At 46.7% G+C, this 16,624-nt stretch overlaps 1 protein-coding gene across 1 annotated transcript in view; it reads right to left on the bottom strand.

Moving 5' to 3' along the window:
- Window positions 1–6,974: 6,974 nt before the first annotated feature.
- Window positions 6,975–16,624, bottom strand: part of BSPRY (B-box and SPRY domain containing) — a 100,634-nt gene continuing 90,984 nt past the window's right edge. Inside the window, exon 6 of the mRNA XM_085609960.1 lies at window positions 6,975–8,705. Within this exon, the coding sequence (XP_085466086.1) occupies window positions 8,182–8,705 (524 nt within the window). The 3' untranslated portion in view covers window positions 6,975–8,181. The remainder of the gene's footprint in view (window positions 8,706–16,624) is intronic.

A 16,624-nucleotide genomic window follows, 5' to 3' on the forward strand; every position in this document is an offset into this window, starting at 1 on the left:
TTAGGTCGAGCCTGGACAGCGCATGCACTGCTCTGCGAGGCATGCTGTATTAGAGTATGGACTCGAAGCTTCTCTTACTCTTGCCTATATTTTTAATTGACTTGTGTCATTGTCCTTTGTAAATTCTGGCTTGTGATTCGTTAATAGGCTTGTTAGTCCCTACCTAATGCCGCCTTGTCTTCATTTGTAACCTTCCCATGAGGACTGGCCCTTTTACTTCTGTTGGTACATAGTATTTGTTACTTACAGCCTGTGAGCACTATTTTCTTTCATGAGTTTTTCCTACTGCATGCACGACATGCACTTCTAGTGAATCTGTCTGCAGGCCTCAGTTACCATACTTAACCACAGACTTTGGTTCTAACACATGCCTTTGGCACCCATAAACCCCTTACAACTTTCGGTTATGTTCATCATTTCGCCACCCCTGCGTGCGGCAGAGGCAAGCATGTATTCCTGACTCGCACTGCATGACCCTGTGTGTAGTAATTTTATAGCTATTCAATCCCTAACAACACACGACCTAGGATAATATATTGCATGGCTAAACACTTATAAGGTCCCAAAGGCGAGACCAATTGCATTGCAAATGCTTGTCCTCTTTTCAATCAAAGGAGGGCTGGTGCAAACAATATGGCTAATCGCTTTCTTTGCATATTGGCACAGCCGGTATGAAATCACAATGGTTTGTCTCAACCAGGCAGGGGAGTTATATAAGATGTTAAAACTGCCGGTAACTCAGCAACTTGAGCTTTGCCTTCAGCCCAAACAGTTCTCCTAAATAGGGTCCTTGCTTCAAGAAGCTGTATGAGCCAATTGTCATGTGTGAGATCTTTTTGTCAGCTGGCCTTACTTGCCTGGGAAGAAAGCTTCTTGACTGCTGAATTGATTGCTTTGTTAAAAGCAGCGTGACTGAGAGTTAAAGCACAGAGAGGCTCAACCTGCAGTGTTTTTATAGCCAGAGATTCATATATGCATGAGCCTGGGTGTTGCCTGTATCAGATATTCCACTCCACAAATCATTGCTTGATGTGCCTCCTGGCTCTTTTTTGAGTTTGCCACAAGTTTTCAAGTAGGCCCCAAAACTAGACAGATCCTGCCTCCGTAACCCAAATTCGAATCTTATTTGGGCTGGAGATGTATGACGTGGAAGGCAGAACATCCGTCAGTAAGTAACAATAATTGCATTGTCAATTACTCTGTGTGCGCTCAGCCCGAGCAGCTTCGGCTCCATACCGTACAGAGGGAGCACATTTTGCAGCTATGACTTGCAGTAATGGTTAGAGAGAGAGACCTTTTAATGTGTTCCTTAGGATGCAAAAGGCAGACGTTAGGGTATTTCTTGATATTGAGCAACTGTGCATTGTGAAAGAGCCTCTTGAATCGAAGCTTGCCCCCAAATATTTATACTCTGGCACAGATTCCAGGGTTGAGCCTTCCAGATGGTACATTGGTGCCAGGCTTCTTTTTGTGCTGACTAGCATTGATTTTGTTTTCTTAAGGTTGACTGTAAGCCCATGTTATGCCACATACGTTGCTGTGCCATTTATTATCCTCTGCAGGCTTGCAGTCTGCAGACTGAGTGAATCCATTTCTGGAGAGCAATTTGTCTGTCTAAGGCAGGTGGTCAAGGAGTTCCTAGCACTCTTCAACATTGTGGAAGCAGGGAGAACGAACTCAATGCTGTACCCTTCTTTAATGCTCTCTAGAACACAGGAATCTGAACTATGTTTTTTCCAATATAGAAAAAACCTTTGAATTCTGCCTCCCACCGAACATGGAATGACAGAATATCAAGGTACAATGTGGTTTCTTAGCAACTTTGGAAAATTGAACCCAGTTCTTCCCTCAGAACCTGTTGACAGCCCCTTGGGCCTGCAAATTCATAGCAAATTGATGGTGTCTATACTAAGCCTTCCTAGATGATCTTGAAACTTCAGAACACTTCGAACCTCCAGTAAAGGGCAATGCATGTTTCAGATTGTTAAAGGCTGTATGAATCGTGTCATCCAATCGGGAACCAAAAAGACTACAACCCATAAAAAGCAGATGAAGTATTGATGATTTCTACAGGCCTTCCACTTTCCATTTCAAGTCTAGATAAGACGACACCCACTGACCAAGGAAAAGCTGTGGCTCTAAGAGTAACAAGTTTTGCATCCACAGAAAATGTGCTTTCAAATCCATTTTGTTAAGATAATCAGGACCAGTGGCGGCCTGCATGGCTCACGGGTGGGGCGGCGGTCGAATGGGGTTGCGCGGCGGCAGATGAGCACGGGGGCAGGGATTGAGGCTGGGTGCCGCATCTCTGCTCCTGCTCTCCTGCCTCCGACTCCAGGAATAGGTAGCAGGCAGCCAGGCTCCCTCCCTTAAGCCAATCACAATGCTGCAATGTAGCGATATGATTAGTCTGAGCACCGTGACACGGCTCTCAGCCAGGGGCTGGAGGGGTGGGCATGTTCTCCATGCAGACTTTAATGCAGCCTGCATGGAGAACGGGAAAAGTGTGCATGACTGATTTCGGCGGCCCAAGAGGGCCGACCAAACAGTCATTGCACACTTAGGAGTGGGCAAACCACTCCTCTCCTGCTCTGAGAGCAAAGCCCGTCCGCAGGCAAAGCAGCAGCAAATGAAGCATGAAATGATAATAACTCCAAGTTATTATCATTTTATGTTTCTACTTAGCACTGCTTAAAAGGAGTGGGGCAACGCTCCTCCGCCATAGCAGAGAAGCCTCCACTGCAATCCTCACCAGACAGTATGACTGAAGCCATTAATTGAAAATCCTTCAATAGATTTTGCAAACTATAGGAAGCATATCCCGAAGTTCTCATCACCAGATTGAGACCAGAGTAAGCCATTCAAAGGGAAGCAGGTCTTTTTATCCACAGTGGAAGCATTCACTAAAACCATGGTGGAATGACCTGCTAGCTTTGATAAAACTGGATCCACTGACACAGACTAAGTCATATCTGAACCATCCACAGGTTACTTTCTAGAAAGGTAGCGATGAAAAACAGTTGTTTCCATGTCATTCATTCGTACAAAATGGTTTATTTGACCAAATGAATGAGCAGGGGTGGCTCCACTGCAATGGCGGAGAAGCGTCGTCCCACTTCCTGGCTCAGAGCCAGCAAATGAAAAATAAAACCATGTTCTGGCATCGTTTTATTTTTTATTTGATGCCAGCTTGTGCAGGGAGGGGCGGGCCAGGCATCGTTTTATTTTTTATTTGAAACTAGCTTGTGCAGATAGGGACGGGGCACGGGAGGAGGAGTGCTATCTGCACTCACTAAGTGTACATATGTGTTTGGCCGGCCATCTCAGGCCGACCAAAACACACATGCGCACTTAGGTTTCTTCAGCCCGACTGCATTGTACAGCGGGCTGGAGAAAACCCCACAGACTCCCTGGCCTGAGCGGAGCGTCTTTTCAGCCTGCTCTGCTAGAAGGAGAGTAACCCGGGATTGGAGTCTGTGACGTGGTGGTCCCAGAGTCTGCTGGGAGGAGGAAGAGAAGAGAGGAAGCACGATGTGGGAGACGGCCGGCAAATTACAGAAAGTTATTTTTTTTTTAATATTATTCTAACACACACCGCGGCCAGGGCGACTGACTCCGGAATCTGGGGATCACGGTTCGATCCCTGGCGCCGGAGGCAGATTAGCCCAGCACCATGTGACTCTGGGCAATAGCTTGCTTAATCTTCCCGATGGCCCCCAGCGCCTAGAGACCCTTACGGGTGATTGTTCGCGCTTTACAAATGTGGATTATTTATTATTATTTGCGCTACCTACACTCGCCCCACCGCCCTTTGTTTGTGGCGGCCACCACTGTGAATGAGAGAGTTCAGTTTTGGGGGAGCTTGCAACTAGAACAGGGCACTTATTTTCTTCAATTGGTATTCCCAACTTGCCAAAGAAAGATGGCTTTTACTGTTATTGGACTTAAAGAGGCCATGTGGTGACATCTTTTCCATTGACAAGACACATACAGGCACTCATCCCAGGAGAAATTTAAAAAAGATTCCTTGATCCATCAAATCCACCCTTAGCCAACAGCCTAGTTTGGAACCAAGGCAGTACTCGGAGGTAGCACCCATATCTCTCAACCCTGCCTAACCCTTACAGCAGAGTCACATAATTCAGTAAACTACAAAAGAGTAAGAAATCCTCAGAAATAACAGTTTAGTCTGAACAGGCATGCAGGAACTAAAAATAGCAGGAATTGAGGTTAGAGTGTCCTTTTTGAGCAGTGACAAAAGGGAAGAAAAACATTCTATGTGCCATGGAAGTGGAAGCCAGAGAGGCAGGGTCTGCTCGTGAATAAGGAAGGAAATGAGGAGGATATAAAAACGTTCATTCTGATACATAAACACTGGTGCTAGGATACAATACAGAAGAATATATAAAGTACATATGTAGTTAACAAGTACAGTGCAAAATTAAAGAAGTACATTTCAGATCATATGTACTTTTAATATGTTCAGATTTATGACTAAGCACTCAAAGGTTGTGTCTCATCAAGTGTGAATCTGGAAATTTGAAGTTCTAATTTTTGTAGTACAAAGAGCTAACTCCAATGCCCAGTGCTTTTTCTAATTGAGCAAGATGCAGTTTCCTCTTGTGTCCTTCAGTTACTCATTTTCAGGGCCACTGGAATTATGCGACTGTGCCTGTGTGGCGATTTCCGCATAATTGTAGATTTGCTGTGTTTGCCACATAACCCATCATCTGCCGCTTAATCTGCAGATTTTAACAAAAAAAAATGTTTCTAGCTCAGATGGCTCAAAAGTTACTAAAAATGCAGCGACATGTGTTGCTGGGCAGTGTAAGCCCTTTGCAAAGGTTGACTGGTCACCGTTCTGTACCATATTGCTATATTTAGGTGCCAAACTGGTACCAATGAGGTGCAACGAATGCCCAGATGGTGTTAACAAGTTTAAAAATGACAAAATAATGAAGTAATACTATCACAAAATATGTTGCATAATGCCCCAAAATTTGCCTATTCTTGCCCCACAATTTACTTAGCCTGCAACATAATTTAGCCCTCCCCAGCAGCATAATTCTAGTGGCTCATTTCATATTGCTTTACATTATTCAGACCTCCCAAGATTTCGCGATTTTGAAAAAAATTGCAAAATCGGCACTTTTGTAAAAATGCCGCAATTTTTACAAAAGTGCCCGCAAAATATGTTTTTTAAAAGAACTGCTGTTCACCCTCTCTTTACTGGCTCTGTGCTGCCACTGAGCCAGTAAAGAGAGGGTGAGCAACAGGCCAGCAGGAAGCAGAGGTGTTAAAGGCCTCTGCTACCTGCCTTTGAAATGCAGATAGAACCCCTCCTTAGCAATTAACCTGCCGCCTCACATGTTTGTGTGCCCCCTGCAGGCTAACCCCTAAACTCCAATGTCTCCTATTGTTTTTTTTTTTACCTACCCTCAACCTTCTCTGCTGCCACCCCCACCCCTCCCAGCCCTTCACCCCTGCTGACCTGCACGCATAAGTTGTCTGATGCCAAAAAGAGCCGGTTTCATATGGTAATCTGCTCTCTTTGGTATCAGACACCCTCCGGTTCCAGGCTCTGCGCTGCTGGAGACTCTGCAAAGTTACAGACTGTGACATAGCACAGTCTCCAGCAGTGACAAAGCATAAGCCTTCGGTTTTTGTGGCGGGCACATTCTTTGCCTACCGCAAAAATACAGCGAATTTTGAGGTTTTGGGCTGCAAATTTTGCTTTTTTTTTTGCTGCGAAATTTGCCACTCAAAGCCGCAAATTCCTGGGGGGTCTGAATATGGTGTAAATGTGGGTATGGGTATAAAATGCTATGAGACCACAATGTGGACAAATAGAAGCATACTCTAATAAAAAAAAAAAAAAACATGATGGTGTCGTTGTTTTGCTGAAGACCATAGAAACATGTGGCTGCAGATTCAAGCTGATTTGTGATTTTTGGGTTGAGCCCGGGCAACTGTATTGAGGTAGCGACATGAAGCTCCGCCCACATTTTCCATTGGCTTCTGTCATTGTCCACTGTAAACTGTTGCTGTTCAAGGCTTAGTAGTCCCTCCTTAGTACCGCCTTGTCTCATTTTGTAACCTCCCATGGCGACACCCCCTGTTACATGTGTTGTTACTCGGTAGGCTTTAATTACAGCCTCCCAGCACTATTTTCTCAAATTGTTTTGTTCTACCTGCTTTTGCAGGCAGGACACGCTCTATCCTCCTAACACTTTTTTAAAATTTTATAGCACGCATTTGCAATGCAATAGGTCTCGCAATTGCGAGAGTTTAGGCTATTGGCATTGTAAATGACAATGCCATTTTATTTATCTGTTTTAAAAACGACACATAAATAAAAGGCATTGCTATTTACAATGCCATTAGCTGAAACTCTCATAAATGCGAGACCTATTGCATTACAAATGCTTGTTTTACAAAATGGCTAGAACTCACTGTTACTCCACCTGTTTGACTGCCAAAGTTGAAGAAGGAGTTTGTTGACATGTTCCATTTCCCTGGTGAAGAGAAGAAACACTAGCACAACAAATATGTATTTTTGACCTCAGATTATGATATTTTTGCACATCCTGTATGGAGAACTCCAATATTCCCCTTTCACCCTTTTCCCCACTTACGGAGTCTGTGTTGCAGTGTACAACGCTGTCTTCAATTGCACTGTACAATGGGGTAAGTAGAGAAATACATATCTTCTAACTTTTGAAAAGTAGTCTAAATTTACTTAAGGTGAAAATGTTTTCTGTAAAGTTTAAAACAATAATGCCATATACATTTTAAATCTGAAAATGAGGTAGATCTATGTCTATCTTTTCAGCAAACAAGTCCAAAGTTTTTTTTTAAATGTGTAACTAGCATTTGTAACTTTTAATCAACAGTGTCTTTGTTTACCTCACAGACGCCGTTTCTAACATTTGAATTTACCAATACATTTTAAAAAATTAAATACATTGCAGCTCTTTTGAGAAATATTCTTACAGTTTTATCAGTTTAATAGTTGTTTGTAATTTTAACAGACAATCCTAACCTGTAAGAGTTCCTAGATAACTGCATTAACATTTTTACAAACATATCCAAAAATGTAATTCGAATTGTTTTAAACAAAATTGACAGCTTTTTTAAAATGTTGTTTAGAATATACTGTTGCTTATTAAAATGATAGAGCTGAAATGTTAACTAAACATGCTAGATTCAGTGTCACTTTCTCATAACCCGAAAATCTTACCTCTCGTCAGCAAGTAAACATTATGAAGATAAGGCTGAGAACTCCAATTTGTCCATATTTTTGCATTCATGCACCTGTGACAGTGCACGAATGTAAGAATACACATTTTCAATACATTTCCACATTTTTGCATAGGGGCTGAGTAAGAAATAGCCAACTTTGTAAATATCTTATTTTTCACCAAGACAAAATGTTCACGGCTGCTGCACTAGCAGTAATTTGTATACCTGGTAGATGAACTCACAACACGTCAGTCAAGAAAAAAAACGTTCAACGAAAATAGCTACTGAGGAGCTGTACCTTGTGGACTGGACATTGAAAGTTGAAAATAACTGCTCTTCTCTGATGTGCAGTGAACATTCCCATCGTGGAATGCCTTGATTTTGGAAGGAAGGTCTTTGCCATCATCACAGTTATGCAAAAACTCCTACACAATTTTACTATTGTGGTATCTTCCCCAATAACCTCATGGTACTTCCCAAATATTCTTGTGGTAATTTAGAGATGGAAGGACATTTATTCTGTCTGTTTTTTGCTTCCCTTAAGGAGTGTTGTCCATTCCAGTTGAAAACAGCGCAACTTGCTGACCTTCATGCTGGAACACATTACAGTCTATAATAAGATACCATAAATGACCTTTGATGATTACTTGACAGCTTACACTGCGACAGGAGTGTACTATACACACCACCCCATTTCTCAATGTAATTGTGCAACTAGTATTCAATTCAAAGTTCCCCATTGAAAATGTTTCAATGCTGCTTCTTTGGACTTTCTTAATCAACTTTGTCCTTGGTCGTGGACTAAGGAAGTGTTCAGAAGCTCTTGCTTCAATTGCAACATTTTTTCAATGATGAATAGTTCACAGAATACCAGAGGAAGCTCAGATATTCAGTTGTCTCCTTGTGCTTTCATTGTTTCTGGTCTCTCCCATGTCAGTACTACGTGATTCGTATACAGTCATCTGCCACTGCAAAGACCGGGAACACAGGAGATGTAAACTTAGCGCGGTGGGAGTGGAGTACCACACAGGAGTCTGGGTCATAGAAGAGCACCTCCCCTCCATCCCAGTCCACAAGAACGCCAATCTGCTTCGGGCATTTCAGCAGTTCCACAGCTTGATGTTGGCTGTCATGGGAGAAACGAAAGTCTTTGTCATATCGGGAGAAGACCCAAGAGGATGGGTTGTATCCCAATCTCGAGTCATTACCAGAGCCCTTGCGCTGCAGTGAGCTGTACGCAATCCCAAGCTTGTAAGCAACGCTCTTCTCAACACTGATCCTCCAAGCATGAAGACCTGCCTGGAAGCTCTTCGAAGCAAAAGCATTTGGCCAGTAATTGAACCTCTCCTGACAATCTTCATATTTCTTTGGTTTCTTGTGGACAAATGTTAAGATTTTATTGTCTTCAGAAATGCTTAGCAAAGGGCTTACTGTCTTCTCATCGATAAGAATATCTTCTACACCTGCAAAGCAAGCAAATGCTTTAGTGGCATTTTCATGTGCACATAAATATACAAACTAACGTACCTTTGATACATTTGAAGTGACCCAAATGAGGCTTTTTCTTGCCACATGGAAATAAATATAAATCCAGGCAATCTCTTGACAACTCACAGCATATGCAGCAAGTAGCATGAACTATGTTCATCTTTCTTCAACACTTGTAACAATCATTCATAAACATGGGTACATTTATATTGCCATGAAAACACCTAAACATGAAAAACATGTAGTAAAACGACTATGGGAATATAATGTATAATTTTCTGAAATAAAGGGGCTGTTATTGCTCTTTAACAATTTGTAATATGATCATCAACAGTTAATTATAATAACTTTTATGTTACATAAGTGCTGACACCGAGCACAACACATTCACCGTAGGTGTTCAAGCAGGCACACCCGCTTGGCATCAGATGGTTAGTCACGACAAACAACAAGGCACATTGCTAATGATAAAAGGGATTAACTGTCATTGGCTCATGGACTCCTGTGAGACCATACACACTACCATCAGAAACAAAACTGGGCTGTATAGGCTACCTGGCCAATCTAAACTGTGTGCAGAACATAACCTGTATGCAGCGCTGATAGTCAAGTGTGGAAATATTACAAAGGGCTTTCTTTGCTGTATAGCTGTGTTTGGAGATCCGCATTGGCACAATGATGATAGGGCAAGAGATTAGGAGGGTTATCATAACCACAGAGTACTAGGAGAAGGTAATCTCCAGACTTCACCAAAACTAAGATTTTGGTTGGTGTTTTGGGAATCTAATCAAAAAAGTAAGTTGGTCTACCTTGGCCACACAGAGAGTCTGTACCGTACTAGTATGTGGGAGTTTGTTTACTCACTAGACAAGGACAAAGCTGCTCTCTGGTATCATAAATAGGTTTTAAAAAGTTCAGATCCATCACTACAACTGCTTATATGAAGCAGACCAGCGGATGCAAAACTTTTACCTGGCTTCCAACATTGAGAGCCATTGATCTGTACTATAAAAACACATCTATGGTGAATCATTTGGCCTCAAGTGGCAGAAGTAGCTAAGAGACAGGACCATCAAGCATCTGTGCACTGCTCCTGCCTGCCCCAGTGATTTTAGCTTGTGGTGGTAATACTCCTCCAAATCTGCTCAACATCAACAGCAGTGGCACAGAGAACCCACGTGTCACACTGGCTGGTAGATGTAGTATCTTGGCTTCTAACAGACACCATAGAGCTGTGACGTAGACGCCAGAGCACAATGCCATGAAAGCTTGTTTTAGAATGTTGAGTTTGCACTTACACGCAGCAGCAGAATAAAGAAATGTAATACTAAGCTCCTTGTGTGGCATGGCCATTGGCAGGTACCCAGGCTGTGAAGACGCTACAAATGGCGACCAGATAGAGCATAAGCAACCCGAAGAATGACCGTGCTCTCCCACAGTTTGCCATGATCCAAGCAAACGGCATGAGCATGCCACGGGGATCGCTGTCGGACAGAATCGACGCTTCATGCACGAGGAGTCAAAGCACAACTGGGCAAGGAGACCCAAGAAGAAGAATTCGGTTTGTGCATACTGAGCTGTCCAATACCTAAAGTGACCGACCACCAAAGCTGTCAGGTGATGGTTCAGAACAACTCCAGAGGTATCGAAGCAAGTGACCGGTTCTGATGGAGACCGGGAAGAAGGTCAATGTTTCCCTGGTTGTCCATGACGACTCTGAGGCCAGTCCATCGCAGGGCCTCAGTTAAAAAACAAGTGCTGTAGGCTCAAATGGACAGCCGACTGGAGCAGAAAGAGTTTCACCCTCAAGTTCACCTACTCCCAATTTTAGTTATCATGCTGCCACCTTTTTGAAACCACCACCCCCTTTCGACACAGCCAAAAAGCAAAATATTGGCGACAGATGGTGTCGTGTACCTCACAAGACTCACCTTTGCTTGCGAGGTGATTCCGCAGAGACGACAAGAGCACCCGTCCCTGTACCCACCTGACCTTCGTGAATAGTAGGAACCAACGGAGATGAGATGGACGCAGGGAAGGGAGCCAGAAAAGGACGTAGTGGCTGGGTGTGGATGTATCCTAGGGGCCCTATGGAAGACAGGAAGAACTAATCGATAAGGAGTCCTAACCCCTGTTCTACAGCACCCACGCCAACCCACACACAGAAAGGAAAGTCATTCCGGGGACTCACCGATGCTTCTTCGGATCAGGGCAACCAGAATCAGCGCTGCTCAGGGCGAAGAACTCCTGGAAACTACTCCTTCCGAAATCAAAGTAAAGCGCACCTGCGCCGGTGAGTTGAAAGAAAAGGTCAAACCATGCGCAATGATGTTCTTGCGCAATAAGGCGGCAAACTACGGGGGCAAGCTATAACAAAGGCAATGTAGGTGCTTGAACACAGTTCCAAAATGAAGTGGGTACTTTGTCACAGTAGCGCTCCTGCGCTATGGACACTTCAGTAACCCCAGAAGCACACCCACGCTGAAGTGATGCAAAACCAAGAGTATCCCACCAACGCTCCTGCGTGGTAGGATTGAGGAAAAACCCCCAAGCGCTCCTGCGCTATGTAAACCAACTGTGCTCCCTAAGCGCTCCTGCGCTAAGTAAACTAAAAAGCTCCCTAAGCGCTCCTGCGCCGAATAACTAAAACACCCCCCAAGCGCTCCTGCGCTAAACGAACAAACAGGTCTCCAACGATATATACAAGCATCCCATTAGCACTCCGGTGCTCTGGGATTCAGGCAGCCTCTGTGGCCGGAATTCTCGATACCCAGTGGGGCGCTCCAGCGCCGAGGGAAGGAATGCACAAGCACGCCTTCAACTTACTGGAACCAGGTTGCGGGGGTCGGAACTCCGCAGTCACGTCTTCGGGGGATTCAGTAGAATACGAAGCACGGAGCCGGCGGGAAACGCGCAGTGTAAGCGTTTCCCCCGGAAGTGTTCCTTCGACCTCTCGTGCGCCGCAACCACTAGACCGGGACTCACCCTTCCAACCGGAAGTGAGTCTCCCGGCGTTTCTGTGTGCGCGTTTGCGGGGCACCTGACAGTACACCCCCCCAAACAAAACCCCCATCCCAACCCCCAAGGACTCAAACAGGGGAGACAGGGCGTGGGCTCAACGGGTGACTAAGATGGAAAGCACGGACTAGAACGGGAGCATGGCGCACATGGGACAAAGGTTCCCAAGACCGTTCATCCGGGCCGTACCCTTTCCAGTCCACCAGGTAGTACAGCTTACCTCTGGTACGACGAGAGCCCAGAATGGCCCTGACCTCATACTCAACATGGTCCTCCACCACCACCGGAGAAGGGGGAGAGGGAACAGCGCTACCAGAAGGAACCGCCCTCAGTAGTGAGACATGGAAAACAGGGTGGATCTTCATGTGTGCAGGAAGCAAGAGTTTCATAGCTACGGGGTTGACCACCTTGTCGATGACAAAAGGACCCACAAAACGAGGCAACAGTTTCTTGGGGCCATGCACATTCAGGTGCCGAATGGAAAGCCATACCCTGTCACCCCGACGGTACTCGGGCTCCTTCTGTCTTTGGGCGTCAGCATACGCCTTGTAGGTGTCCTTAGCTTTAGCCAATTCAAACCGTGCTTGTTGCCAGATGCGGCACAAGGACTCATGGTAGGCACGTACCGTGGGTAAGAGGCTGTCCCGGGGTACCTCCCAGGCGGTAGTGCGAGGGTGACGGCCGTGGAGGCAAAAGAAAGGAGACATACCGATGGCAGAATTCTTGCTGTTGTTGTACGCGTATTCCGCCATCCACAGCACCTCGGACCAGTCCTTCTCTACCGTAAGCAGTAAACAACGGAGGTACTGCTCCATGGTATGGTTCGTCCGTTCGGCCTGGCCGTCGGTCTGGGGGTGGTATGCGGATGACAGGCGGACGTCCATCTCGAGGATCCTGCAGACCTCCTTCCAGAAGCGGGACACGAACTGCGAGCCCCTGTCCGTGATAACCACTGACGGAATGCCATGGAGACGAACCACTTCTTGCACGAAGCTCACGGCCAACTCCGCAGCGGTGGGCACCTTTGCCAAGGGTATGAAATGCGCCAGTTTGGAAAGGTGATCCACTATGGTAAGGACAGTGGTGTGACCAGTCTTGGTGAGAGGGAGTTCCACCACGAAGTCCATAGAGATGGTGTGCCACGGACACGGTGGCACCGGGATGGCACGCAGTAGACCAACAGGGGGCGTTGACCTGTTTTTCCCCAACAGACAAATGGCACAGTTCGTTACATGGGTTTTTGTGTCACTCGCCATTGTGGGCCACCAGAACTGTCTTTGCACTAGCTCAAGTGTCTTGTGATAACCAGGGTGGCCAGAGAGGACATGATCATGGCACATGCGGACTGCTTTTTGTTGACTGGGAATCCCTGGTAGGTACAACTGGTCCCCCCGAAACCACAACCCGTCCACACACGTTACTCCCTTGTGGCCCTCTGCCAGGATGTCCGGATCCGCTTGCTCCATGTCGTCCTTCACCTGTGTCATGAAGTCCGAGGAAGCCACTACGCCCTGGAAGTGCTGGTCCGAAATTATGGGAACCGGCTCGGTGTTGTCGGCCTCCTCCTCGGTTTCGTCCAACCGTGAAAGGGCGTCTGCTTTGGCGTTGTCTTTCCCAGGACGGAAAGTGATTACAAAGTCGTATTCATTGAAGAATAAGGTCCATCGGAGCTGGCGGGCGGTGAGGGCACGTGCTGATCGTAAAAACTGGAGGTTCCTGTGGTCGGTGTAGATGGTTACCGTGTGTTTTGCGTCTTTCAGGAAGTGGCGCCATTCCTCAAAAGCGGTCTTGATTGCTAAAAGCTCCCTGTCGGACACCGTGTAGTTGCGTTCTGCTGGTAGGAGTTTTTTGGAGTAAAAGGCCACTGGATGCAGCTGTCCGGTATCGGTGTTTCGTTGGGACAATACGCCCCCTATGGCGTCCTTAGAGGCGTCTGCCTCTACTATGAAAGGCTGCTTGGTGTCCGGGTGTCCCAGAACTGGGGCTGTGGTGAAACGCCTTTTCAGTTCTTGAAAGGCGCCTTCTGCCGTCTGATCCCAACTGAAACGTACCCCTTTGCGTAGCAAGCGTGTAATGGGAGCTACCATCCCAGAGAACCCAGTGATGAATCTACGGTAGTAGTTGGCGAATCCTAAGAACCGTTGGACCCCTTTTACCGACTCCGGAGGAGGCCATGACAATATGGCGTCCACTTTCTTATTGTCCATGTGGATGCCTGCCGGAGTGATGATGTGCCCCAGGAACTCCACCGTAGTGACGTGGAACATGCTCTTCTCCATCTTCACATATAACCGGTGTTGTTCCAACCGTCGGAGGACGGAACGCACATGTTGCACGTGTTCTGCTTTAGACCGGGAGTAAATCAGTATGTCGTCGATATAGACGATGCAGAACACGTCTATGTAGTCCCGTAACACTTCATCGATGAAGAACTGGAACGCTGCAGGGGCATTACAGAGTCCGAAAGGCATGACCTGATATTCGAATAGACCAAACTTCGTCCGGAAGGCAGTCTTCCATTCGTCACCCTTTCGGACTCTGACCAGATGGTAAGCACCCCGTAGGTCCAGCTTGGTATACACAGAGGCGTCTTTGACCTGCTCCAGGAGGTTGGATATCAACGGTAGCGGGTAACGGTTTTTTACTGTGATGGCGTTTATCGCCCGAAAGTCTATGCAGGTCCTTAGATCACCCTCCTTTTTCGATACGAAGAAGAGAGAAGAGGACACCGGAGACCTGGAATGACGAATGAATCCGTTGTCCAAAAACTCGTCCAAATATGATCGTAGGTGGATGTTCTCTTTTTCCGTGAGGGAATAGATCCTGCTGCATGGCAACTTAGAGCCAGGGATCAAATCTATGCGGCAATCAAACGGCCGATGTGGTGGCAGGGTGTTGGCTCCTTTTTTGTCGAATACCTCTGCCAGGTCTTGATATTCCTCCGGTATGGCTGCTTGGGAAACCATCCCCATACCTTGTAGCGGCAGCGTTCTAGCTTGTATGGAGCGAGCTCCCATAAGGTCGTCCTTCGCATAACAGCTTCCACAGCAATGCTCCGAATCCAGATGTATGATTCTGGACACCCAATTAATGCGTGGATTGTGCTTCACCAACCACGGTAAGCCAAGAATGACCTTGAATTGAGGGGCGTCTATGACGTCAAAACAGATGGCCTCTGTATGGTGGTTCTCGAAGACCATAGACATGTTCTCGGTTTGCTGCCGGATTGGGCCGGACGTCAGGTCTGTGCCATCCACAGCCTTAACGGTTTCGGGTTGTGCTTTCGACACGGTGTTGATGCCCAACGTACGTGAATAAACGGTGTCGATAAAGCAACCAGTTGCACCGGAATCCACCATAGCGGTCACCAACCAGGATTCGTCTGCCTGGTTTCGTAAGGTTACTTCTACCCCTATGTGGTGGCTGCCATCAAACACCGCAGGGATCGCTGAGAAAAAGGATGAAGAACCCAGAGGACGGATCCCCATGTCTACTGGGTTGTCTCGTTTCCCGACTTGTCACCCTTGGTGATGGGCAACACGAACGGCCTTCTACCACGTGGTTTCGTTGGTTTCACCGGACATTCCCTGACAAAGTGGCCACTTTTTCCGCAGTATAAGCATTGGTTCTGCCTCCTTCTTTTCTCTCTTTCTTGGCTAGTCAGTGGTCCTTTGATGCCCCCTATCTGCATGGGTTCCGGGGTCTCACTCGGGGGGTTGGATTCATCTTTGGCTTTTTCAACACTCTTGTCCCCCATGGATAAGAAACGGTTGTCACTACCTTTTCCTTTCTCTGTTCTCCTGTCCAGTAGTCGAAAGTTCATCTTCACCACCATGTTGATGAACGGGCCTATTTCCTCAGGGGGATCGGGATACTGCGATATGAGGTCCTTGAGATCATCGCGTAATCCCCGATAAAATACGGACACCTTCTTATCCTCTGGCCAATGGGATTCGATAACCAACCGGTTGAACGTGGTGATGTAATGAAGGAGATCCTGGTTACCTTGTTTGTGATTGAGCAACTCGTTATCCGCAGCTTGCACAAAGGTGTGCCGGGCGAACATACGTCGCATGGCTTCTTGGAATGTCGGTAGGTGGTGTAGCATGGGTTCATCGTTATCCACTAAGGCAATGGACCATTGGGCGGCGTCTCCGCCCATATAGGACAGGATGAAGGCTACTTTGGATGAGTCGTCAGGAAAAGCCGTGGTTCTGGCCATGAAATGCAGATGACATTGATGGATGAAGATGCCGTACTTGGTGCTGTCCCCGTAGAAGCGTTCGGGTGGTGCCAGCTGTACAGGATGCGGCGTGATTACTTGTATGGCGGGGTTCGGAGAGGTGGTGGTAGAGGACCCCCCAAAGGTAAATGTAGGCTGCCTCAACAGACCTTCGTGTAACACTCTGGGACTAGGGGTGGTTCCCCACGGACTGGTAACCCCCGATGCCATTTGGCCCTGTAGGGCCGTGATGTCATGGCGTAAGGTGAGGTTCTCGGTTTGCATAGCGGCTAACATGGCCGCTATGTCGCTTAATGTAACCTCTGGGTCGCCCATGTCGTCTGGGTGGAATAGAAATCGTGGGCTTCGTATTCTGTCGTGTACCTCACAAGACTCACCTTTGCTTGCGAGGTGATTCCGCAGAGACGACAAGAGCACCCGTCCCTGTACCCACCTGACCTTCGTGAATAGTAGGAACCAACGGAGATGAGATGGACGCAGGGAAGGGAGCCAGAAAAGGACGTAGTGGCTGGGTGTGGATGTATCCTAGGGGCCCTATGGAAGACAGGAAGAACTAATCGATAAGGAGTCCTAACCCCTGTTCTACAGCACCCACGCCAACCCACACACAGAAAGGAAAGTCATTCCGGGGAC

The sequence above is a fragment of the Triturus cristatus genome, chromosome 1_2 (assembly GCF_964204655.1).
Source record: "Triturus cristatus chromosome 1_2, aTriCri1.1, whole genome shotgun sequence".
Classification (NCBI taxonomy): domain Eukaryota; kingdom Metazoa; phylum Chordata; class Amphibia; order Caudata; family Salamandridae; genus Triturus; species Triturus cristatus.